The 26,378-nt window shown below is 41.0% G+C and overlaps 1 protein-coding gene across 1 annotated transcript; it reads left to right on the forward strand.

Annotated features, from left to right (window-relative positions):
* Positions 1-24,069: 24,069 nt before the first annotated feature.
* LOC139444458 (probable G-protein coupled receptor 34) lies at positions 24,070-25,627 on the forward strand. The gene has a single exon (XM_071225422.1). It carries the CDS (start codon positions 24,380-24,382, stop codon positions 25,433-25,435), a length of 1,056 nt encoding a protein of 351 aa, XP_071081523.1. The 5' UTR covers positions 24,070-24,379; the 3' UTR covers positions 25,436-25,627.
* The last annotated feature ends 751 nt before the right edge of the window (positions 25,628-26,378 follow it).

The raw sequence follows: 26,378 nt of genomic DNA on the forward strand, positions 1-26,378 counted from the left end.
TTAATACACCCACTGCCCTACTATTGTAACGGGAGGTAGGTGAAATCAGGTTTAACGTCACGTATAATATCATTGGACGATCTAAGAACAATCTTAAACTATTGGTTAGATTGTAAACTTTGAATATTCAATCTTGATTATCTATCGGAACTTTTTTCTATTGGGTGTAACAAGCAAAATAACGGTGATGATCCGATTATCGGATCACTGAACACCAGGTGTCTCACGAAAATGGCAATCATGTACCGTTAGTACCAGCCACTCGCACATTTTGCATAAAGAAAGTAAGTGCTTGTATGTTGCCTGATGTTATCCATCAAAACTAAGCCGGGGTTAAAATTGTCTTAAAAGGGGACACTATAATAATTTCATTTCACGATCCACCATGCATCATTAAAGAAGCGAATTCAGAACCACAAATGACCTTGGAACCACAAATGACCTTGGAACAACACATCTACAAATGACAATGAAGTGACAGGAATCAACGAGCCACACGTGCGAACCTTATAAACTCAGCACACCTCTATAGATTATACGTACTTATTTCCAATGAGTCATGCAGGCCATTGATATATGTGCAATGTACAGGTTGAGGGGGCAGGCTCACAGGCGTTACTTGTTTCAGGGAACTACATGTTGTGAACAGTTATTCGTAGTGCTGCAATTGGCGTCCTTGGACATGTCAGAAACATGATCGTGGTTTCCAATCCTGATTCGCCCCGATTTTGCTTCTGGGTCGTCAGCCCCATACCCCTGCTCCTCGTTTCACCGAAGTGATAAACATCTAGGATTGCATCACTTCGGACTGTCATCCAACATGAAGCTGAAACCCTTGATATACCTTAAATGTTGTTCAAAGCGGCGTTAAGCTAAACGCACCCACTCACTCATCCTACTCGCATGTATCTGAGGATGCCATGCGAAGTCCTTGACAGGGAAATGTTTTATGATTGATACTTCGGAACACGGGTCGCGGGTAACCTGATCGTTAATTATCATATTATAAGGATTGGCTAAGTCGCAGTCGCCTCCGCCTGGATACCGTGCCTCATTACATGATGTTGAAGGCTGAGAGTGATGATACCAGATGGATCATTAGCATCTTCTTGCTGTGTAAATAACGGGATCTTTATCTTGGTTCTGAAAGTGGCCACCTCAAGAATTCAGTAAGTGAGGAAATGAGAAGGCCGTGCGTGTGCGTGTGCGTGTGCGTGTGCGTGTGCGTGTTGTTTAACACCACACTCTGTAATATTCCCGTTAGGGCGGCATCTGTAAACAGTTCAGTCAGGACCAGACAATTAATTGACTGATATAATCAGCATCGATCTTCGCCTGATGAAAACAAGGCATTCCACAGTTTTCTTAAACGAGCTAAGGATGTGGGACATAATCGCAATGCCAGCGTTGATTTTGTTGACGGTTCTGTACTGCTGTACGGTACAGAAATGAGTGTCAACCAAGCGAAGTGCCATGTCAACTTGGCCCAGGCTCAGTTCTTCAAGGAGAGGCTATCTGAACCGACCACTGCATCAAGTTTATGTGCAGTGTGTTGAGAGGATCGGTAACCCTGCAGAGTCCTTCGCTTGGATGAGGTCGGCTGGCCTGAAAAGTGAAACAGAGGACTTTCTGTTTGCTGCTCAGGACCAGTCACTTCCCAGTCGAAACCGTCAATGTGTGATATTGCCTCAAAATGTAAATATGAAATGTAGATTATGCAATGAATTTGATGAGACTGCCCAACACATTGTCAGAGAGAAGTCCCATTCGCTGTCTGGGCTGCGTGTAGAGGAGGCAAGGGCCCTGAGCGGTCTGGATTTTCCGCATGTAAGCGTAAGCATGTCCTGCCCTGTCCTCAATGATTCCACAAAATTCGAGAATGTGTGAACATGGACTAGAGTGCCGTTGACGTTAACGGTGAGGTTAAATAGTATAATGCGCATTGATCATGCCCCCAAAATTCATGTCGGGAGTTTACTAATGTAAGTGCAGTTAGTTACCCTGAGATGTGAATTCTTTTCGGGGCACGACAGGATTCAATAGTAATTGGTAAGAATCTCAGATTCGCCTAGGTTATGATATTTGATTTCTTAGCACCAACCCACACCACCAACCCGAGGGTATCACCCAAGTGGTATATGCCCAAGTCAGGTGCCAGTTTGAGCATCCTTTCTTCACCAAGCTGATACACCATTATACTATGCAAAAAATATCCACTGTAGGTAATATAAAAAAAGGCACATTCTATTTGTTTTTATCAGCGTTTAATGAGGATATAGAAGTATGGGGGTAACGTTAATGTCAGCTTCCGTTTCCTGTATGACGGAAATTCTCTGAGAACCCAAAGCAACAAAACAATTATGAACAAATCTTGATTTGTTGTCCTTAACTGTACTACGAACTCTTGCCACAAATGTCAATTTTCCTGATCACTATTAACTTGGTTGTTATGTACATTTTAACAAATGGGGAGCTAACAGATAATTGGCGTGATAGGTGATAAGCAATGGACTGATTGGTAATAGGCAGTGGGCAAACGGGTGACCGGGGATAATTAATCCTGATAGGTCAGAGAATGGAAATGACAATGGACAAATGGAGGCCAGCATGATCATTAGCACCGACAAAGATCAAAGCAATGAATCCCAAGCACGAGAGGCAGATAGGTTCCCTGTCACGGTTCATGGCTGGCTTGTGTCTCCTGGTGTCTGATGTTCATTGAGTCTGGGGTTGAGTGAGTGAGTGAGCTTGTTTTTACGCCGCTTTATTCCAGCAATATCATGGCGGGGGACACCAGAAATGGGCTTCACACATTTTACCCTTGTCGGGAATCGAACCCGGGTCTCCGGCGTGACGAGCGAACGCTTTAACCACAAGGCTATCTGGGGTTAAGGGGTCTGAGGGTTTATCCAATGTTTTGGAAAAGATGACTTTCAAAGACTTAATCCGAAACATGTTCAGATCTAAACATGTCTAAGCATTACATTTTCACATTCTAAACTTAAGCAACTGGAATATCGTTTAAACAACGCTGAACCAGCCAACCCCTCACTCGCGTACTTAAAAGACAGTTATGCTTGAATTATCCACACTTATTTTGAACCAGCGTCAAGCGATTTGATAGGCGAAGAATAACCACTGATAGTTTAAATGCATGAAATATCTGATGATCATTGTTAGCGCCAGTGACGTACATTAATCTTTCACGTTTCAACAGATTCGGTGGTTTATAAAGGTGTCCAAGAAAGGTGTCCATGAAATCTTGTCCAAATGTGAATTGTTCCTATAATTGTATCACCTGACACAGTCAAGTAAAGTAGATATTTAACAAGAGTTTGTCACTAACACGGCTATATCCCCCGCCCTTGTTGCAGAATTTATGACATAATTAAATCTAAACAAACCCTAACCTTTTTTAAGGAACTTGTCTTGGAAATTGTAAAAAAAGAAGAGTTTGGAACCTAATTTTAGTCCATCTTGTTGCCATGTTTTTTTTTCTAAAATTTCTAAATAGCAAAAGGCACCAGTTCAGCATGCACCTGTCAAACCTGCAAAGTTTCATGAAAAAATATTGAACGGTTTATGAGTTATGCTCCGGAAACGAACCCCTACCATAACAGAACCTGAGTCCATCCTGTTGCCATGGACACCTTGAAAATAAAAATTTCTAAAATTTATAAATAACAAAAGGCACCAGTTCAGCATGTACTTGACAGACCTGCAAAGTTTCATGAAAAATGAAAAACGTATTGAACGGTTTCTGAGTTATGCTCCGGAAACGAAACGTGACGGACGGACGGGGCCCGTTTCTATATCCCCCGCCAACTTTGTTGGGCGGGGGATAATAACTCGTAAAGAAGATATTGAATAACTTGAAAAAATGACATTTATATACTCCGAAGGCTTCCTTCTCACATTGCACACTTGATAACTAATGATTGGAGTAGAGTGAGTGAATATGGTTTTACACCGTTTTTGGCAATATCCCACATGTACTCATGTGGCGAATCGAACCTGGTCCTGGTGACGAGCGAACGCTTTAACCACTAGGCTACCCCACCACCCAGGCTCATTTGGGAAAACAGGGCACGAACATGACCTTCGTCTCCTGAGTCAAAATAAATTAACTGGAATGTTCCTGTGCTTTTTCAGGTGAACGCTTGACTGGCATGTTCATGTGTTTGTGACAGGTTCGACCAGTTGGGTAAGTTACGCTCACCTTTTCGCAAACTCCTGATGTCATCTTTTTTATAATATAGGTCTGTTTGTTAAACCTCACTCACTCACTCACTCAAAGTAACTGATAAGTGCTAGACGTGAATACATTGTAATACAAGAAAGTTGGGATACGTCAGACTCAATCCCTTGACTTGCAAGAAACGACTTCATCAACATCGATGGGAATGAGATGAAACCAGTTACATATTCATAAACAAAAGGCCACCGAAGACAACTCCAATATCCACGAAAACCCATCTTTATTCTGTTATAATTATTTGAAGTATCAAACGCATGCGGTTCACCCCGGACTTTGTGACCTCCACAGAACCAAAGCGTCCAGATCAAACACAATACAAATCCAAGATCCATTACGTTATAACAGTGCCATGTTAATTATCCATAAATCTGATTTTCCCTACTCTGTCCATGAGCTTCATAAGGGCCTTGATGACAGACAATTGTTAGAGAAGGAAATAATCCAGCTGAAGTTTTTAAGTCATATCTGATCTCGGCTTTGATTTTATGGATTAAATGCTTGCAAGCCGTTTGATAGTTACCTTTACTAGATCCACTTGGAACACAGCATCTTGAGATCAATGTTGATATTATGCCATCAATAATTATACATTCAGTACGCTAAATTCAACAATGGAAAGGTCGTTTCGAAACATTTCAAACAGTGTTTTACGAGTACTGCTCTCACATCAACGATTTTGTAACAGGAGCTATAGTAATCATGGCCTTATTACTTGGATGATAATTACACGATCTCCTCCATGTAAAATAACCATTTGATTTTGTTTACAAAGTGAAATACTAATATTGAAATACAGATACTGAAATGGACTATCTAATGGTATGTATTTTAACTGTTATTTAACCCACCTTTCACTGGCTATCTTTGCACTCGCTATGAATCAGCCTTTGCCATCATCTGGCGGAACTCACAGTGTTATACGCTTGTCAAGAGGTATAACATTTATCAATATCATTGTCAAATATTGTTTATATGGAGTTTCGGAATTTATGAAAATTAGCTAATGTCCTTTGATATCAATCATTTTGCCTTAATTTTCCGATGTTGGGCGATGGGGATGTTTAGGTATGCACATAAACGTTACACCCAGTATATGTGCTGGCACGTTGATTGCGGAGAGTAGGAGGATGGGTGACCGAGTTGGGCACGTTGAGTTCGTCACACTGAAACACATGTTACGTCACACGTGGTCTCCCCTGCGGTAAGTACCTTGTTCAAAATAAGGCAGCAGCCTATAGCTAGATAAATTGAATATGTTTTATGTATATTCACGAAGAGTGAGTGAGTTTGGTTTAAACGCCGCTTTTGACAGTACTCCAGTTATATCATGGCGTGTCAGCTTAATGTGGGAGGAAAGCCCGAAGTGTTGCAGGTGTCCGACGTTTACAACTTCGGCAAAACCCACGAGCACGGGTATGGTGCTGACAAACCTAGAAACATAATCGGGGCGAACCGGGATTCGAACCCACATTCATAGGTTTCTGGCGTGCCCAAGGGACGCAACTGTGCACAGCGAATCGAGGCGCCTTAGACAACTGGGCCATCCGGGACCCCATATCCACGAAGAGATGGTAAGACGACTTTATAGCTGGTTCAAAATCCGGCTAGGGGGCATCACTTTGGGCTTTCCTCCCACATTAAGCTGACACGCCATGATACAATTGGAATAATGTTAAAAGCGGCGTTAAACCCAACTCACTCACTCACTCACTTAAAACCCGGCTAGCCCTGATAATGTTTCTAGTTTGCTAGCACCACACCCGTGCGCGTGGGTTTCACCAAAGTGGTAATTGTCCAAGACCTGCATCACGTTCCTCCGTGCTATAGTTGAAATGCTTTCCGAAGCGGCGTTAAAGTCAACTGTCTCACTCACTCACTCACTCACATACTCACATATAAAACGTGTTCCTCTACATGTACATATGCATCATACAATTTTGTAACACAAAGAAACTGATGTGTGATGTAACCACAAACTGGTATCGCAAAGCACTTCTGTCATATTTTTTGGGTTTGGTTTGTTGTTTAACGCCGCACTAAGCAATATTCCAGCTATATGACGGCGGTCTGTAAATGATCGAGTCTGGACCAGACAATCCAGTGATTGACAACATGAGCATCGATCCACGCAATTAGAACCGATGACATGCATCAACAAAGTCACTGAGCCTGACCACCCGATCCCGTTAGTCGCCTTTTGCGACAAGCATAGTCGCCTTTTACGGCAAGCATGGGTTGCTGAAGACCTATTCTACCTCGGATCTTCACGTCATCTTCTGTCATAAATAGAATGATGTTACATACATATGCAATATTGAGGAAAAGAATTTCATCGATCCTAGGATCATGTTGACCTGAGCTATCTGATGGAGGTCTTCCAAGTGTAAAGGATGTAAAATGACATCTACGTAATCGACAAAATACGAGTGAAACACCGACGATTCTTAAACACATTAATGCTTGTACCGTCGAAGGCGATTGAATTAGCAAGACAATTGCAAATGGTCGACCTCGTGAGATATGTTAGCCCACGCCACACAGATTATTTCTAGTAATTTTTGTGGTTGATCATTATCGCCGGTGGTAAGAGTTTGACGTGTAATTCCTGCTTGGCACCGTGCGGGCTGGGAACGGAATATCCCAAAGGTCCAAAGTGTGCTGGTAGAGGATGATATCTTGAGGTTCTGACAGCCCGAACTATATTTCGTATCGTTGTAAAATAGTTCCATCTGTTAAGTTCTAGCCAACTAATTTTAATTGCCTTGTCTTCTTGTCAGACAATGGCTAAATAATACTGATGTTACAGAAGGGTTAACTGATGCAGTGATACAGGCACAGTTTGCTTGCTTCAATCATAATAAACTAGTCGCACTTGAATTACACACTGAGCCTGACACATCCATGCTATTAGAAACTGTCATTTGTAGCATTTGGGGATGATTTTCCCATCTTTCCTAGGGATTACAGACACAGATATGACGGTGACAGGATCAAAACGATAGGTGATGGTTTAAAATTGTATCAATGCCTTATCAAAGTGGGTTTATGAAACATTGTTCCACGCGCAGATGACCATGTACTTCAACATGGAGCGGTCTTCTAACACCACCACAGTTCACTGTGCAGGTATGCAACCTTTGGCGTGCAAGGATACTGACATCTTGTGTTCGAATCTCAGATTCACGGTGATTATCATGCCTGGGTTGCCAGCACCATCCCCGTGGTGACCGTCATCACTGCATCACTGTCTGACACCGGTGGTTGGTTGGTTTGTTGTTTAACGCCGCACTCAGCAATATTCCAGCTATATGACGGCGGTCTGAAAATAATCGAGTCTGGACCAGACAATCCAGTGATTGATATGAGCATCGATTCACGCAATTGGGATTGATGGCATGCATCAACCAAGTCAGCGAGCCTGACCACCCGATCCCGTTAGTCGCCTTTTACGACAAGCATAGTCACCTTTTACGGCAAGCATGCAATTCAGTTATACCCCCTTAGAGTGTACGAGGTCAACGCTGGTTTTAGCGCTTTGTCGGAAATATCACAGGGAGTGATACATCACATGGACACTAGATGTGGGGTCACACATTATACCTATGCCAGGAATCCAGCCTGGACCTCGGGGTGGCCACTAATTACCTGGCTACCCCACTGGACATAACGAAAATGGCACAAGGCATTGCGACGACATTGGTGCACAATTTTCATTAAAAAAATATACAATATCTACTGTTCTTGGTACCTATTGAAGTATCCAGCAAATATACTCCAGTGTATTATCGATCATTTTTTTTTTCATCCTTTGCACTTGTGTTTTCATTGCACGATTGTATAAAATAACTAGTTTAATGCAACATGTTCATTACTTGTGTCTTATCTACAAGTTCCATATAAGGACCCCTAGACACTTCCTGGTTCCAAGGACCGCCTCCGTGGTCTAGTGGTAGAGCGTCCGCCCGCAGAGCCCCGGCCGCGTCATACCAAAATACATTAAAAGATGGCACTTGCTGTTATCCTGTCTGGCGCTCGGCATTAATGGGTTTAAGCAAGGACTAGTCGGCTCGGAGTCAGTGTACTGTGTCTGAGTGGGGTATTCATGTCAAACTGCGGCATGGTATCTCAGTGAGCTAGCACTATAAATCGGCATCAGTCTAGTACAAGCAGCCACACAAACACACACACGTGCATGCACGTCGCTATATAAGTGCAATAATCTTGGACGCGACGTTACCTAACCTCACCTCCTGGTTCCAAGCAATATACGATGGTCGTATGAAGCGTGTGGATCGTTGTTTACATCGATTACTTACAGGATGTGGTCATATAGTAATAGAATATTACATTCGGCGTTAAACAACCAACGCAAATGTATGACTTTTCTACTCCTTGTCGGGGTGCAGTTGTATAAAATGCCGTAATTTGAGTTGAGTCCTTTGGGCACCCCAGAGACCCGTGATCGTGGGTTCGGGTCCAAGTCCGCCCCGAAGTGTGTCTAGGTTTTTCAGCACCATACCTGCGCTCATCAAAGTGGTAAACGCCTGAGACCTACATAAACCTTCCTCCCAAAACTAAGCTGACACGATATAAATTGAATACAGTAAAGCGGCGTTAAACCCAACTGACTCACTCACTGTACTCCTAAGAAATGCTGTTTGAATTGAGACAACACATCAGTGGAGTTTTTGATTCATAAGATGTGGAGTTTGTCATTTTCTCGTATGTTTGCCGCGGCATGTAGGAAACTCAAACAAAGCCCAAGTTTTCTGTGGAACACCCACATGAAACTAACAGGATCGTGATAAATAACAAAATTACCGAGATACTTAGCGTAAACAGTAGGCATTATTTTAACACCGATAACAGCAGGAATCTCCTACTGTCGCGGAAGATCCAATTGTATCAGGAAAGCCTTGGCTAATAATTTCATACATATTTGGGAAGAGCAAAAAGTTTATTTCCGCATAGGATTTTATTTGTTAAGGTCACTTTAGGTAAACTATACACATGGTTTCTTAAGCAATGAGTGAGTGAGTGAGTATGGTTTTACGCCGCTTTTAGCAATATTCCAGCAATATCACGGCGGGGGACACCAGAAATCGGCTTCACACATTGTACCCATGTCAGGAATCTTCGGCGTGACGAGCGAACGCTTTAACCGTCAGGCTACCCGACCGCCCCCCTTAAGCAATGAAGGGAAACTACATGTACACGCGTGTACGGTTGCTATGGCGCGGTTGTACACACTCCAGACTGTCCACTGTTGGATGAGGAGGAACTGTTAAGCTTTGGTTCCTCATGCGAACGTGTCCCCTCAAGACAGGCAGGAGCTAATGTTAGTCACAACTGACAATAGGGAGACGACAAGTGTAATGGCCAATGTAGATTAGCACAATGGGCGGCGAGGTCAGCGCGTGTCTTCCTCTTAATTGTACCTCCGGCGGCAGGAGGACAAGACGGCGCCATGCAGCGATTTGTAAGGCCTTGAGATCAGTGACGAGGGTGGTTACAGCAATTCCAATGTGATTATTACAAGGATTAAAAAACCCTTTACACTACTGACCCGACGATGTTGACAATTGCTTGCTCATCAAAATTATCATACGATACGAAAGTGCTAACTACCAGAGGACAAAAAACCCCGCCATCTCACTATTTTTACAGTCTCTCATGATAGATAATCGATTGGCTGACAGAGGTGCTGAGCATTTCCGATTGCCTTTCTATTGTGAATACTAGTTCACGAGAACATCTGCTTTCAAACCTTGTGTGATCAGGGTTATAACATTCAAGGCCTAAGTTCAGCTGGCAAACGGTTTTGTGGTGGACAAATTTGACGCACCAGCGACAAAAATCATATTCGATGCATTTCTCTATTTTGACTTGTACCATATGTTCCCGTGTGATTTCTGTGATTCGTTGACCTGCATGTATTTATGACGGGTGCTACAGGTGGAGCAGAATACGCTCCCTTTTTCGCGAACACTTGGTATCATCAATATTTGATTGTGTTTCATACATACATGCTCGTAATTAATGTAGACGGAATCTACATCGGACTGTTTTCATCACGGAAATTTCTATTTGACTATGTAAATGTTTTCCGCTTTCTTTAACCCGTCTGTCTACTGAAGACTGTTGTGAAGTTAGTGGCACTTCGAGTATGTTGATTAGTTCCAGGCGTGTGGGCAGTATGTTCACCGATGAATACGGGCTGACAACATCATTATCAAAGACCGCCCCCCGTGGTCTCGTAGTAGAACGTCCGCCCGGAGAGCGGAAGGTCGGGGGTTCATTCCAGTGCCGCGTTATACCTAAATACGTTAAAAGATGGTTACCCTCGGCGTTTAAGGCCTGAAAAGGACTGGTCGTCTCGGAGTCAGTATGCTGTGTCTGAGTGGGTTATTCATGTTAAACTGCGGTAAGGTATCTTAGTGGGCTAGCACAATACAATAGGCATTGGTCAAGACTAATACTCACACTCACGCGCGCGCGCACGCACACACACGCACACACACACACACACACACACACACACACACACACGTCGCTATGTAAGTGCAATAATATTGACCGCGACATTGAACCCCATTTCACCTCACCTCATGATCAGGGCAATCATCTAAGCACTTACAATAGTATGACCTTCACACGCTAGAGGGACGTAAATCTACACACGTTGTGGCTCAAGAACATCACTGTGTCATCCGTGTCTACATCATTTGTAATTCGGACAGATATTAATAGTAACTGAAGAAAACGACTGCAACTGATCTGGGAGGACCAGTGTCATATGTAATGTTTCGCTAAATGGAATGATCTCTTTTTGGAGAGATAATCAAGACAAATTCCTCTTCTGGCGTTGACGTGTTGAATCATATCGACAGTCATAATTGACAATAACACATCTTTGCAGACAGAACGCCCCAATCAGTAGTTTCAATGTGGAATGAGTAATGAAAGTAACGAATATTAATGAGATCATCTGACGCGAATCTTTACAACGTCAAGGAAAAGCCTGCTATTTGGAAAATGGTTTATTAAATAATGTATTCTAATATTGATAACTAGCAAGTGGCATTCGAACAGCAATGTTTTGTGTTGTAACAAAGACTGTGTCGAGAGATGTTGCCTTTTCGTGATACCTTGATCTAAAGAAAAACACGTTGACTTTGATTTCATGTTTGCAGTTGATAACTCTCCATCGTGGCGGTTTGTTTGGGGTGAGAGTAGTGTGAGTGAGTATGCACTATTCCAGCAATATCACGGCGGGGGACACCAGAAATGGGCTTCACCCATTGTACCCATGTCGGGAATCGAACCCGGGTCTTCGGCGTGACGAGCGAACGCTTTAACCACTTGGCTACCCGACCGCTCCTGGGTGAGAGTATATTTACTACATTGACACTAATTATACAGATGTTTCCTTGAAAATATTGTTTAATCAAATACCTGCTTCAGAGATAAACACATTTCCGTGTTCATAAAAATATTTCCTTGCAACAATGACCGGGAATGCATTGAAAAGGTCACCTTCATCTGTTGCAAAAATTATATGCACGAGTAAGCGGACCTTAGCCAAAGCATCATCTTTAAATGACATTATAATGTCATGGCTCGGGAGCGAAATGGTATGATCAATTTGCCTACTTTGTTGTCCGACTGATGTTGCCTAAGACCCCATATATTAATTGTTATTGTTGGTTCAAGATCACTGTCTGGGCTGAGAAGTGAAAAGTAACGACCTGTCAGGAACTGTTTCATCTGCACACTGCTTTTCGAGAGCACCCGATGTGAACCGCGCATCTTGTTTTCGCCACTATGTTTGTCATTTGTGTCCAATGGAATTTGTGTCGGCAGACAACCGAAACTGATCATTCTCCGATGTTGACGTCAGTTACTTTCAATGTAAACATCACTGGGCAGTTGCAACCACCACTTGAACATGTGGATTGGCAAGTAGAAAGATTAAAAGGTACATTTATTTATGTTATTCTTAGAGCTAGAGGACGACTCGAGGGCCCCCTATCAAATGTCTGAAAGCAAGAATCTGCAATGAATCATGATGCGCAATTGATTATTGACGGGTTGACTGCGTTTATACGAACTAACGACTTGGTTTTCTATTTCAAATGGGATTTACAAGAATACCCGGTTTTCTTTAAAGTTTACCATTTTTCAAGCGAAGGTTACCAACGGTGCTTTTAGAAATGTTACCTTCGGCACAATGCACTCAAGGAAAGATGGTATTTGAAAGAGGAAAAAAGCATTAAATTTTGGTAAACGCTTGAATATGCAGCATTACAATTTGAGGAATAGTTTACACGTATTTAAAATGTCTTTAAGAAAGATTAGTGTTAATAATTTTGATACAGCTTAAGCAAGATTATGAGGAGGGTTTCCAGTGGTCCGTTTGTTCCTGTAAGCAAGGCATATGAGGCTAGGAACCTTACTCAAGAGGGCACTTAAACCATGGTATCTGTTGGATTGACTTCTTTTGAGATTCGAATGCAGCAATACATTCACACTTGGTAATCATGAGCTGAGTGAGGCTTTACGGTGTTTTGAACAGTAGCGTTGTTTCAGCTTTATGTCAAAGAAAACCACATTCAGCTGACACGCCGTGATATAACTGGAAAACTGTTAAAAGCGGCGTTAAACTCTCTCACTCACTCACCCACTCACTCACTCAAAGAAACACTTTGAAGCAGATCGTTTAACATCGCGTACGACAGTACTGCTAGTGCGGACCTACAACCGGTACTGTTTAGGGCCAAGACTTTAAAGCAACAAAATCCTTTCAATATCCAATAAATATCTCTGCATAAAGCAGGGTCGATTGTACGATATCGACTTTTTCATGAGCATGTGTTAATGAATCACTATCAAATAGGACCCGTAAAGACCCGAGGTAGAATAGACCTTCAGCAACCCATGCTTGCCGTAAAAGCGACTATGCTTGTCGTAAGAGGAGACTAACGGGATCGGGTGGTCAGGCTCGATGACTTGGTTGATGCATGTCATCATATCCCAATTTACAGACACCCGTCATATAGCTAGCATATCGCCGAGTGCGGCGTCAAACAACAAACAAACTAAACTAAACACTATAAAATACTAATGATACCAGGTGTTCGCGAAAAGGTGAACATACAGTAAAACAGCCGTCACTATGCAGACGGAAATGCTGCACCAGATGAATGCGGAGTTTGCAATCTAAATCATATGTTGCAGTCTTTTTTTTATTCAACATTTCTTAGAAAATAATACAAATGGTAGTAATATGTCTCAGAGTCAAAATGACCTTGTCTGGCGGTTCGTCACCTCTATCTTCCTCTGGAGGCCCTGGTACGTTTTTGTTTTGTGAAAGACGTTGTTCTGTCATATCTGGAATTCCTTGGTTTTTCGTTCTTTATATTTCTAATCATGACAAAAGCATTGTCTGCACTGTTCTAGGCAATTTTTGCAAAATGTATATTTGGCGTTTGTGTGGGGGGAATTAGAGATGGGACTTTATTGCAGAACTCATTCTAACATGATTACGAATTATACTTTACATCAAGACACCGAAGGGTTGACGCCAGTTCCTTAATTGGTAGGGATTCAAAGTCGCTTGATTTGTTCTGTTGTGTCCATATTCTAAATCAGCTGCTGAGTAGATAGGCTTCCCATTTACAGTTTATGCGTTTTTAACCATAATTCAAGAAAGAAATAGAAACATTTCAATTGTGAAGGGTTTATACATCAAGACAAATGAAAAATATCATTTATGCTTTATCAATAAAGTTGGACTTGTATCGATTTCTTTCTCTTAGATTTATCTGTTTGTATTTTTGTTGTTTAATGCAGCACTCCGCAATATTCCAGCTATATGACGGCGGACTGTAAATAATCGACTCTAGGCCAGAAAATCTGGTGATTGATAGCTTGCGCATCGATCCACGCCACTGGAATACGATGACATGCATCTACCAAGTCAGCGAGCCTGACCAACCGATACCGTTAATCGCCTCTTACGACAAGCATAGTGGCCTTTCACGGCAAGCATGGCTTTGCTGAAGACCAATTCTACCCCGGACCTTCACGGGTCTCTCGCTCTCTCTCCCTGTGAAAAACGTTTACTCCCTCATATATATGTTGTTCTCGGAGTATTTTCCGATCTGCCGTCTAAACCAGATGGATCAAGATCAGCCTCGTTTATTGTTGAGAACGACAGTTTGTTGCCGCCGGTATTGAATGTCCTCAGCACCCCATTTCTTGTCGTATGAGGCGACTAAATTGAGCAACCTGTTTGCCGTGGGTTACGCCCCTGTGTCGGTGGAGGACGGGATTCTGGTGGTTGAGGGCACTGTAGCCAGGAACCGGTGTTCCTTTTGCCCAACACACCACTTCGACCCTAGACGGGTGGTAGAATTGGCCCGATTCTATCAATCAGCTTGACACGTCATGCCCTGTGCATGGAAATTTGACTTTCACAAGACCATCAATATTACAAATAGCTTTTGGTCAGGGAATATTATCATATAAATTATATCATGAATTTTGCCTTGAGTCCTATGCCAGAAGGCGGTGGCTCATTGGCCAATCTAGTGATATGGACCTCTGTGTTCTGTATTCTTTAGAAATGTGTCACGGGCAGAACCAGCCTGGCATGTATTCTTTAAGATATAACAGCTTTTCAAGTCTGTATTTTCTGGAGTATAACACCCTTGTAGCCCTGTTGTTGCAGACTTGCTTCCACTTCAACACCGTCCTTGTTGAAACTCGATGGCGGGTGGGATCAGGGTTGCTGAATCCTATTAATTACACCATGTCTCACCACACTCAATCTGGTTCATCAAAGAATTACAAACGTCGACATGTAGACTCTGTTTCTTCTGATGAAGAGGCAGTGCCCCAAAATGTTGATTCTTGACCGAGGTTCTTAGTTGATGGTAACCCATTGAAATAAGATCCATTTGCTATTTCCAAAGGCATTGAAAGCGCTTGTGGAACAGTGAAAATGTCACTCGTCTCCGAAGCGGTTCACTTCTTGTCGAATGTGCACGGAGGCAGCAATCTGTTAATCTGCTGGGTTTACAGCAGTTTGTTGCCACAAAGGTTGTTGTCTCGGGGTAAAGGACACTCGATTCGTGTCGAGGCATCATCAGAGACTATGCTCGTTGTCTTGCTGACATGAGTGAAGACGAGATTGTGGCGGAGATAAAATCCCAAAGTGTTACTGCAGTAATGCGTTTCACCATAAAACAAGATGACTCAATAATAAAACCACGAATCTTGTCACTTTTGATCTTCAACATTTGCAACATTCAATCAAAATCTGGCCACGGTGCAAAAGCTTGCACTCGCAAAACTGTATGCGTCCGTTGTGCAGAAGCTCTTGATTGCTCTGAGTGCACAAATGAAACACTCAAATATAACAACTGTGATGGCGAGCATGTTTCGTCTTCAAAATTATGCTCAATATTTTAGAATGAATACAAAATTCTGAAAATAAAATATACACAAAACACCACTTATCTAGAAGCAAAAATAGTTCAGGCCCCCGAACAACTGTTGCCAAAACTTATTCCGCTACAATCTCTTCTCCAGTTCCAATTCCGAAAGTTTTCATAATTTCAACACACTGTCAAACAGTCGTACAAGATCAGCGTATCATTTCAGATGAGTCAATCAAAATCAGCCAGTCTACGCCTCTAACACGCCTCTTTCCATATCTTCTTTTTTCAAACAGCGACCATACAAGCTGGCCAAACGCCAGTGGCACACGTTGAACCACTTAAAGGAAAGGCGATGCCCATGTGACAAGAAAGAAAAAAAAAACAGAAAAAGAAAAAGACCAGGGCTCTCCAACATTCCCTCCCGTTCCAGAACACCCATTGAACCACCATGAGTTTTAATCACATCACACAGTGGAATTGTAGAGGACTTAGGAATATTTTTTATGATTTTCATTAATTCCAGACTTTAAACCATCAGCATTTTGACAAAATTAAAACATGTTATTCCATATGACGTTCCTCCTCCAACAAGATGGAACATTTTAAAAGCTAACTGGCCATTGTTTGAAATACTTCCTTCAAACAAATTAACACCTGCATAGTTTACTGAAATATCTGATGAACTGAATAAAATAGCTGATACCTGTATTCCTAAGTCCTCTTCAAATCCTCCCATCCGTAAACCATTGTTTACTTATGACTGCAAACTAACTAGGAAGGCAAGGTAAAAAGCTGAACAGAATTTCTGTCGCCATCCTAGTGTCCATAATTTGAATAAATATAAAATCTTAAATGCTATAGACAGATGAACGCTTAAGCAAAATAAACTCCAATATTGGCAGAACTATGTTACAAAAATAATATCACTCAGATGTCCAAAAGATGAAAGGTAGGGTTCCAAATCCAGCATCCACGTCACCATCTTAAAAATGGGGATGAATTGCTTACTGACAGTTCACATATTGCTAATATACTGGGAGAAACTTTGGCAACACATTCTTCCTCGACTAACTATGAATCTAAATTTAACAAAATACCAACAGCAGCAGGAAAAGACAAACATTAATTTTAAATCATATATTGGGGAAGACTACGATGAAGTAGTTTCCATTCATGAGCTCCATACTGTGTACAGGATCTGATAACATGCATTATCAACTCTTGAAACATTTACCGGAGCCTTTTTTAGAAACTCTCTTGTCACTATTTGACGACATCTGGTACATTTCAGCAATGAGTGATGCCATAGTTGTTCCCATACCAAAACCGGGACGGGATCATACTGGTCCCTCAAATTATAGACCCATTTCATTGACTAGACGCGTGTGCAAAACCATGGATAGACAATAATAGACTGAATTGGTACTTAGAACCCAATAATTTAATAACAAATAATCAGTGTGTTTTTCGTAAAAGTCGCAGTACCGTTGACCATTTAGTTCGATTGGAGTCATTCGTTAAGAATGCAATAATAAACAAGCAACATGCAATGCCTACCTTTTTCGATCTAAAAAAAAAAGATTTTAACAAGATTTTAAAAAGATTTACATGACTTTGGAGGCCGTTTGCCTCAATTTATATCCGGGTTTTTAACTGACAGGCAATTTCAGGTCCGCGTGGGTTCTACCCTGTCTGATCAATATAATCAGGATCAGGGTGTCCCACAAGGCTGTATTTTGTCTGTCACTCTGTTAAGTATTAAAATAAATAGGCTCATTAAAGTTTTAAATGTTCCACTTGATGGGTCTCTTTTTGTGGATGATTTTAACATATCTTGTCGTGGTAAAAATGTGCATACTTTAGAAAGGAAATTGCAATTATGTCTAAATAAAATACATAAATGGTGTTTAGAAAACGGTTTTAAATTTTCTAAATCTAAAACAAATTGTAGTCACTTTTTGTAGGAAATACAAGCCTCATAGAGGCCCAGAATTAGTTTTGGATGGCAATCTTATTAAGGTTGTCAACGAGGCAAAGTTCTTGGGCATACTTTTTGACAGACATTTGACCTTTTTACCTCACATTAAGTATTTAACAAATAAATCCCGGAAGGCCCTAGGCTTGCTGCAAGTTGTTTTCAATTCAAAATGGGGTGGGGATCAGAAAACTAGAAAACTCTGCTCCACCTGTACCGATCGCTTATTCGCTCTAAATTAGATTATGGCTCCATCGTCTAGGGTGGAGTCTGTAAAAGTAATTTAAAATTGCTTGATACCATTCATCATGAAGGACTGAGGCTTTGCCTTGGTGCCTTCAGAACTTCTCCCATTAATAGTATGTACGTAGAGGCTGACGAGCCATCCCTGAAACACCGTCGCTTTAAGTTAGTGTTGCAATATGTTGCAAAACTTTATGTTAATCCAACTAATCCTGCATATGTTTTTCACCCTTCTTATGAGGATTTGTATGGAAAAACAGCGCTTATTACAACGCTTGGAATAAGAATAAAACCTGCCATTTCTGATGCTTTCATTACCCTTTCAGTTATATCTCCTACTCAGATTTTGTCTTCTCCTCCGTTGCAGTTTATAAATACACAGGTCGATCTGACGTTAACCAACCTAAAGAAATCAGATACAAATCAGTTACTTTATCAGCAAAAATATAATTAACCAAGAGGCACCTATAACACTTACAAATCTATTTTCACAGACGGATCGAAGTACGGTGGTGCAGTTGCTAGTGCCACTGTCATTGGATCCAACACCATATCATCAAGAATACCAGAGGCCAGTTCAATTTTTACTGCAGAATCTAAGGCAATTTTAACAGCTCTCCAATATATACAAACACAATCTAAACATCAACAGTTCATCATATTTTCTGATTCCCTTTCCTGTCTCCAGGCCATTAAGAATATTTCCTGTGACCAACCACTTCTACTTGAAATCTTAGAACTACATAATGATCTTGCTACTGGCCAATATGCCATCGTATTTTGTTGGTTACCCAGCCATGTTGGTATTATTGGTAACACAATGGCCGATGCTGCTTCAAAGGCAGCGCTCAACAAATCTGTGATCCCACTTCTGATCCCATATAATGATTATAAGCCTGCTATTAGATATTACATCAGAGATCTAATGCAAAAGAAGTGGGACACACAAGTAGGTATCAATGAGTTACATGAAGTTAAACCAACTATAGGTTACACCTACATACATGTACCTAGGCTGTCAGTCCAGATTTCAAGAGGTCATTCTAAGACGATGCCGTATTGGCCGTTCCCGGAACACCCACGAGTGTTTATTGAAAGGTGAGGATCCTCAGAGTCCGTTTTGCATCCCTTGTGATGAGAGAATCGAGGTCAAGCTTGCCTGTATTGATTTTGACATCACAAGGGATCAATATTTCAAAGTTTCATCACTCAAGGATCTTTTTAACATAAACTCTCATTTAATTCTTGGATTTAAAAAAGAAATTGAATTAATTCATAAATTTTGATGTAGAATGTTAAACATTTTATTATTTGGTAGCATATGATTATTAACTGAGATTGTTAGTGGCTGTACCCTAGATGAGGGTTGAAGTAGCGTAAAATTATTGTCCCCCTGAGGGGGTACATAAGCCCAGGTCGTTCAAAGTAATTTATAATGAGTGAATGAATAATCTTTATTTCCTCCATTATTTCAGAGAGTAATATAATTTGTTAATACAGAATATTTACAGGTACATTATGCAGAGAAATTGGCAATACTGAATATTTACATGTCTTGGTCCTGGTATGAGATATACTGTCTAAAGATAGATCATTGATCGCAGGTTCCAGGAGCTTATGTCTCGTGATACTGAAGATATTAATTCAGCCCAGTTATCAAGGCTCATCTCCTCTACAAAATTGGTTATACCACCTAGTAATGTCACAGGTTTTACTTTGTCATATGCACAGTCCTCAATACACGTGTATTGTTCGAAGTTTAAAGAGTCAAATAGATGTCCATAGAGGGTGTTACTTGCATCAGCTAAAGCTGTACAACATAGCATGTGATGCTTTATTATGTCATCGCACTCGTCATCACACATTAAACACTGTCCAGGTATTGGTAGTGTTCCTAGCTTCACAAGTGCATACATAGGTCTTGCTGGTATGCTGTACAAAATACACATATTCCACGAGGAATATGCGAGGTACAAGCTAACTGTGAATTTTACGAAATCTGTTTAATTCAGGGTGATCTCGCAGACCGGTGTGCCAATGAGCAGTTTCATGTTATTACTTTGGTCCACATATCCTTGGATGGAGTGAGTGAGTGAGTTGGGTTTAACGCCGCTTTTAACAGTATCCCAGTTATATCACGGCGTGTCAGCTTAATGTGGGAGGAAAGCCCGAAGTGATGCAGGTGCAACCCACGAGCATGGGTATGGTGCTGATAAACCTAGAAACATAATCGGGGCGAGCCGCGATTCGAACCCACAGTCATAGGTTTCTGGCGTGCCCAAGGGACGCAACTCTGCACAGCGAATCGCGGCGCCATAGACGACTCGGCCTCCTGTGCCCCCTCCTTTGATTGAATGGTTAGTTTTCATTAGTGATCTATTGTGGTCGATAATTCAGACTTCTTTGCCATATTGAGTAAATCATGTGTTACAGACTTACTATTGTCACTACCTGTTATATATTTAGCACACTTGAAATAGAACACCTTTTTCGGGGCATATATCTGTGGCTGCTTCTACACATCCTCCAAGGGAGCATCAGCTTCATTCAATGAGAGATGTCATAGTACACAGTCCCAGCGTCTGAATAGGTGCAACGGTCGGAGATCTTACATGAAAAGTATGTACATTACGTGCAAAGTAGCGCTGGAGTTTTGCAATTTCTTTGTTTTCTGTCTAGGCAGATTTGACCACAGTTCAAAGAAGCGTGAAATTATTGTTCCCCTAAGGGGGTACATAAGCCCATGTGGTAATTTATACATACCAGTATTATAATCGTAGCATATCTGTTCGCATTAATCATTGGCTAACCGTCTCAATAATCACCAGTGACTAAAGGGATGGTGTAAATCCTGCTGGGGTCCATGCAGGTAGCCAAGGTACTTTAAGTCCCCATGGTCTACCTTAGGCTGCTGGTGATACAAAGCCCACTTTTATATTGTATTGTTATAAATAGTCTAGTTGTATGGTCATTTACTAGTTTTAAACTTATATCTGTGATAATCTAGTTCTTTTACTGTCCTTTGTCGACAGGTTTTTAATCTTAATTTATGTATTGTATAATTTGATGAAGTCACTATTTGGCTGAAATATCACCGATGTGATTTTAAATATTAACTCACTCACTCAATGTCAGATCAAACATATAAAATGAGCTGAGAGGTATAGTTTCTCTTGCCTCCAACTATATTTTCAATAAGAGTTTTTGCAAGAGTACATACATATTTCGGGACTCATCTTTTAATATTCCGGGCTGGGGGTTGTTTATTGGAGACCCAATACTTTTCTGTGAACGTAGGGATGGGACTTTATCGAAAACCAAAAAGATTGTCCCAGAAAATGCTTGAAAAAAAATAGATTATGCTTCAGACTGTTTAAACGGGTTTTTTGGTATGCAACTGAAGATATATTATTGCAAGATCTTCCAGTCGCTTTTCAAGACATCCTCATTATCATTGAGATCACTAGGTTACAATGCGATTGTGGATCGGCAGCCAGGTGCTTGTGGTTATATTTAGCAGTAAACTTTGTCAATGGCGCTTTAGATGCTACATCAGCTCGTATCTTTATTCAAGTTCTATTCGTGCTCAATCCAAACTCTCTCTGTCCAAACAAGACAACTTGTCAAGACAAACAAGTGTTGGGACAAGTCACACTTTTTAATACTCCTTCAAGCTCCTTCATAGATTCTCAAGAGATAACTCAATTTGTAAAGTTGTTTATTCACAATCATAATTCAGATTGACCAGTTATCAATACATTAATATAATCACAGTAACTTTGTTTTTGAGTATAGTATGAACACCATGGTGTTAATTTAATGAGTTAACATTTAACATCACATCGGCAATATTTCGTGATGAGACAAAATTATACATTAATTACGAATATGTTTAGACTGTATAAAGTCCTGTCGTCGAAAGACAGAACAAACAACTAGATTATCATGGATTTTATCTAAACCTAGTCTGAGAGTATATAAAAGAATACATTCTGATTCAACAATACATTATAAAAATGGGCTAAAGACCAACCAAAGTTAGGCCACCATACTGGGGACCGTGGGATATTTCTGCTACCTGCCCGGTTAGCACAATTTACACCATCGCTTCAGCTGCCGGCGATTGCAGTCAATTTTAGCCATCAATTATAATTCACAAATATTCTACGATTAGAAACTACGGTAGGAATAACATACTTTGAATTACATGCTATGAATGACATTGTTTTACAATACCCTCTCAGTGGTCCCTATTTTGACTTATACGATATGTTTCCATGATCTTTCAGGTGTTTCTAAGTATTGTTTTGTGACATCAACATCTCTAACACCATGTCAACCTTTACATTACGATAGTGAGTTTATCAATTCGTTTTTGGCTGGTTTTAAGAAAATGACATTCAATGAATGAACACAAAAGTTTTCATATGGACTGTCATAAAGGCAGTCTATTCAGAAACCTCGTTGAAACCCTTTCTAAATAAATCATTATTTCGTGTGCTCTGAATCAATAACTCATGGCCGGCAAACTAATGCCATACGTGACAGCAGCGATGTAACATACAGCGGGATATTTCTTCATCTACACCTGGGAGTTACTTGCGGATGCACAATCTCCCAGAGACGAAGCCAACGTCGATGATGGAGGGAGCCCGCTGTTACAATTCCCCGGTCACGTCAACGGTGCTGACCATTACGCCCACGACGAGGTCACCGACGTCTTCTAACCAACTTATGTTTAAAATGTTAGGTCTGGAAATGGGGAAACTATGATCCAGAGCCTACGGTCTTTTATGAGAAACCAAATCTGGCAATATGAACATGTGCTTTTGCCTTACAAAGGATGAAACAATTGTCTGAGGCGACACTGTATAGAATTGTGCCCCTTAGACGAGTCAGAAACCTATGATCGTGGGTTCGAATACCAGATCCCCTTTAATTATAATTCTTGGTTTGTCAGCATAAAGTTACGAGTGAATTGAATGACCAGTTTTTCATCTACAACACGGCGTGTCAGTTTGATGTTGAAGACAAGCCAAAAGTCGCGCAAGTTTTTATCATAATTGTGGGGCAAGGTTATGGTGTTAAACCGTGGACAATAACCAAGGTTAATTGAGGATTCGAACTTTTGATAATTGGATCCTGGCAAGGAACGCACCGTCGACATGCAGCAGTCGAGACCATCCATCCATCCTGTCATTAATCCAACAACTAGATTAATTATTGTCACCTCTTTTCATGGCGAAATGTTTACAACCTAACGTGTTACATGCAGTTTCTTTACACTCACTTGGTAATAACAATGTAAAATGATCGATGATACAGTCAAAACATGAATGACGGTGTTGTTATTCGTAGCAAATTGATACCGTAGGGATATACAAGAAACATCACATTATCATTAAACTAGGACATCTGAACCTTACAATAACTTTCTCAGCAAAGTGAATATTCTATGAATCCCTGTAGCCTCAATAACAGATATTCTATCTCGCTACCGTTACCGTCTCGGCAAATCCTCCCCGACTCAATGACAGCGACTGTCAAAGTAAGAAAGGACCAATCAAGCATCACCAAGTTGCCAGAGTGTGGTTATCTGTTGAGTCTAAAGGTTAATCTCTCACTTGCCAGTTTAAAACGACACGCCTTCACCTCACGACCAATCAGATTTCTCATCGATCCGCTTTAGACATGAGCTCACAGACCGATTTATCCCAGATGGAAAGGAGACAGCGTCGCAGTCAGGCTCATGCCGACGGTGCTAGTAACGGCAGTTAACGACTAACATGAAAACACTTGTGAAGACGTTGGCACTTGGACAATGATGTGAAGGACATGTGTAGGTGGACTGTTGATAACTCAGGCGTGAGAGCCTAAACTTTGTAACGTGTGTGTGCTGCAAAGCGAGTTATAAAACGTGATTACAAGTTATAAGGGTGAACTTGGATGTGCCGGAAAGGTGTATCTTGGAGACGGAGTGAAAGCTGCGCCATTACTTAATACTAGTCGTATCGGACACAAGGATATGAGTACCGATATGTAAGTTTTCTGACAATCCCAACCTTGACATCGTTGTTATGTTTACTGTAGGATAGAACATTGATGTGGATATGTTATTTGAGACTTGTGATATAAGTTTGTGATTCGTGACCTTGCTAAACTTGACGTTGTTTAGTGTTTTTATTGATGTTATCAATCTATGCTAAACAAAGTATATATATTTTGATTATGTTCTTTTGTTAAATATTTACTAGTAATAATCTCTCGTTAATGTATATACAAAGTTGCTGATGGGTAGATAGAATTCTTTACAGTCCTCGCAATTGCGAGCAATTCGTTTCAATGAGCTAAATTTTTCAACAACGTTTATCAATCATCTGTGAACCATTCCAACATTGAATGCAGCAATTAACTACTTGAGGCAGTCTGTCACACACGCACCCATTAATTTGACTTTAAATGGCTGTGACTGTGGTCCCACTAACAATGTCTTACAATATGACGGAGCTGTTCGACAACATGACGGGATATGGAGGCAGTGAACCACCATCTTACGTCTTCGTCCGGCGGCTACAGACTGTGATGTTTCCGATAATATGTATTGCTGGAACGGTTGGCAATTGTCTTGCAGTCGGTGCTTTCTTCAGCAAAACATTGCGGAACACCTCCTGCTGTTTATACCTAGGTGTTAAATCACTGTCAGACATCGGATTTCTAATCAGTGTGTTCATCATATTCCTGTTTCGTGTCCGAGTCGGGATCATGAGTATACAAGGGATCTGCCAGATAACAATCTTCCTGTCCTACGTATGTCCCTTTCTTTCAATATGGCTCGTGGTGGTCATAACGTTTGAGAACTTTATCCGTATATCCCAACCTGCTCTGGTCCCCAGAATCTGCACAACGAGAATGGCCCAAATGGTCATATTCATTTACATCACAGTGTCACTTGCAGTGTATAATTTTCCTTTCTGGACCACGGGAGTAGACTACGGGATGTGCTCAGCTTTGCCCCAATTCCAACAAATCTCCATCGTCTATACCTACGTAGACAGTCTCCTGACCCTTGTGTTGCCGCTGGTACTGATGGTCATCCTTGTCCCCTTGGTGACCGTCAGTGCCCTTCAGGCCCACAAGAGGAAGATGAGGCTGCAGGCTGGGAAGCAGAGGAAGGACAAGAAGGCTTCACCTGAGGCACAAGTAACAAGACTCCTCTTTGCTGTGTCTATTGTGTTCATTGTTCTCCACACCCCAAGTCATTCCATAAGAATCAAGGAACTCGTGATGCAGCTCATCTATAACGTAAGCCCGTCTTTTAATGACCTTATTGTGCACAGGATCTTCGAACTGTTTTATTACCTAGATTTCTGTGTCAGTCTAGCTGTGTATTTAATATTTGGTGGTAACTTCAGAAATGTGTTTAAGAAGAAGTATTTCTCACGGTGCAATGGCAAAGAGAAGGAGAAAGAACCTACAACATTGGAATCTCCAGTGTCACAGAGACTTATCAAATGACTATGTAAAAATCACCCGTTCTGCTAACGATGGACTGTATAGACACTCCTGTGTGTTACTATAAGATAATATGTGATAGCATGATGTTCTGCATGTCCATATGTTAGAATGCGTCCACAGAAACATCTACCGGTTGTAAGAGACGACCAAATGGATCGGGTGGTCAGGCTCGGTTACTTGGTTGATAGTGTTGCCTGGTGGCCTGACGGCGTTGATCGTTGCCCACAATATCGATCTCTGGATTGTCTGTGCCAGACTCGATTATTTACAGGCCACCACCATATAGCTGGAATATTGCTGAGTACGGCGTTACACACCAAACCAACAGAGCATGTCGGTATGTCCTTAATACGGAGGTCGAACATACACATTTTTGCTGTGATATTTTAATGGGGATCACCATTATTTGATGGAATCAGGAAAGAACAAACTATTGGTGTATATTATGCATGATGCTGGTTCGAGACAACATATAGAAAATGATACCGATTTATTTTGTCGCTAAAGTAGATAGACGGGTTGTTCTAGATGGGAACAATAGTATTTTTATTGCTGTAATTTACACAATTCCTCCCGGTGTTTATGTAGGGGATAGAACTTTAAAAATGTGTGGGATGAGATGGAATTCAACTTCTAAACCTTTCTTTAACACTTGATATTGTACAATATATACCCTTTAAATATTATGTGTTTACTCATGATGTTATACCTGATTATTCCACTGAACAATGTGCGTTATTCAAGGGACATGTTTGATTTCATCAGATTATCAATTGAGTGGCAAGAATATATTTTTCACACTTATTTCGAACTATTGATTTATGTCTTTGTGTATTCTATTAAGTGGTATTAAATACTTTCATGCGCATGTAGTCAGTATCCTTTCACAAAGAAGAAAAGGTTACAGTGTAATGCCATTAGGTCGGAACAGGTTTTATAAGGG

This window comes from Haliotis cracherodii, unplaced genomic scaffold, assembly GCF_022045235.1.
Source record: "Haliotis cracherodii isolate W230 unplaced genomic scaffold, xgHalCrac1.p SCAF_50, whole genome shotgun sequence".
Classification (NCBI taxonomy): domain Eukaryota; kingdom Metazoa; phylum Mollusca; class Gastropoda; order Lepetellida; family Haliotidae; genus Haliotis; species Haliotis cracherodii.